A 1,326-nucleotide genomic window follows, 5' to 3' on the forward strand; every position below is an offset into this window, starting at 1 on the left:
CTCAGCCTCCCAAAGTGCTAGGATTACAGGCATGAACCTCTGCACCTGACCAGATTTTTTACAAAATCTTTTATACCATATTGTTATAGTATCTTTCCTATGTTTAGATATGTTTGGATAAGCAGACACTTGCCATTGTGTTATAATTGCCTACAAGATGCAGAACAGCAACATGCTGTAGCCTAGAAGAATTGGCTATATACATATCCTACATGTGTAGCAGGCTACACTATCTAGGTTTGTGTAAGTACACTCTATGATGTTCCCACGACGATGAAATAACCTAATTAGACATTTTTCAGAGTGCATCTCCATCGTTAAGCGAGGTATGATTATACATATGAAATCAGAGTTCATGTCTGATCATTCCCACTAACAGAAGGGTGCACAGGTACGGTGAAACCAAAAAAAGCAGATAACTTAAAGATCATAACTTGTGCATATGTTTTCATTTTATACTTGTGTCCAAATGTTTAGATGAGAACTGATACAAATTCACAGGTTTTTAAAAATGCTGCCTGAATAATCAAAACTCTTTTTACTTTTCTTGCCCTACTATAGGTAGCATCAGTAATGTTTATGCAGAGTAGCACCGTAGGACAAACTACTTTCCCTCCTCCCGTCATAGAGTATAAGGCTCTCTGTATTATGGCTTAAAACATTAGCAATGACTTAATAGTTTTTAACATACAGCTAATTTGTTGGAGAAAGGTGTTACAGAATAGTCTTGTTAAGAACTTTATGTTAATTGTGTTCGCAGCCGCCGCCGCGCCGCCTTTCGCTCGCCGAGCTCCAGCCGAAGGAGAAGGGGGGTAAGTAAGGAGGTCTCTGTACCATGGCTCGTACAAAGCAGACTGCCCGCAAATCGACCGGTGGTAAAGCACCCAGGAAGCAACTGGCTACAAAAGCCGCTCGCAAGAGCGCGCCCTCTACTGGAGGGGTGAAGAAACCTCATCGCTACAGGCCGGGTACTGTGGCGCTCCGTGAAATTAGACACTATCAGAAGTCCACTGAACTTCTGATTCGCAAACTTCCCTTCCAGCGTCTGGTGCGAGAAATTGCTCAGGACTTTAAAACAGATCTGCGCTTCCAGAGCGCAGCTATCGGTGCTTTGCAGGAGGCAAGTGAGGCCTATCTGGTTGGCCTTTTTGAAGACACCAACCTGTGTGCTATCCATGCCAAACGTGTAACAATTATGCCAAAAGACGTCCAGCTAGCACGCCGCATACGTGGAGAACGTGCTTAAGAATCCACTATGATGGGAAACATTTCATTCTCAAAAAAAAAAAATTCTCTTCTTCCTGTTATTGGTAGTTCTGAACGTTA

The 1,326-nt window shown here is 42.8% G+C and overlaps 1 protein-coding gene across 1 annotated transcript; it reads left to right on the top strand.

The window, feature by feature from the left end:
- Positions 1–756: 756 nt before the first annotated feature.
- LOC105520302 (histone H3.3-like) lies at positions 757–1,326 on the top strand. Its single transcript, XM_011953933.1, has one exon. It carries the CDS (start codon positions 836–838, stop codon positions 1,244–1,246), a length of 411 nt encoding a protein of 136 aa, XP_011809323.1. The 5' UTR covers positions 757–835; the 3' UTR covers positions 1,247–1,326.

Source organism: Colobus angolensis, unplaced genomic scaffold (genome assembly GCF_000951035.1).
Source record: "Colobus angolensis palliatus isolate OR3802 unplaced genomic scaffold, Cang.pa_1.0 Scaffold378, whole genome shotgun sequence".
Lineage (NCBI taxonomy): Eukaryota > Metazoa > Chordata > Mammalia > Primates > Cercopithecidae > Colobus > Colobus angolensis.

What these genes read in the sequence shown, in the direction of transcription:
- LOC105520302 (XM_011953933.1), top strand. Translation starts at nt 836, where the DNA reads ATGGCTCGTACAAAGCAGACTGCCCGCAAATCGACCGGTGGTAAAGCA.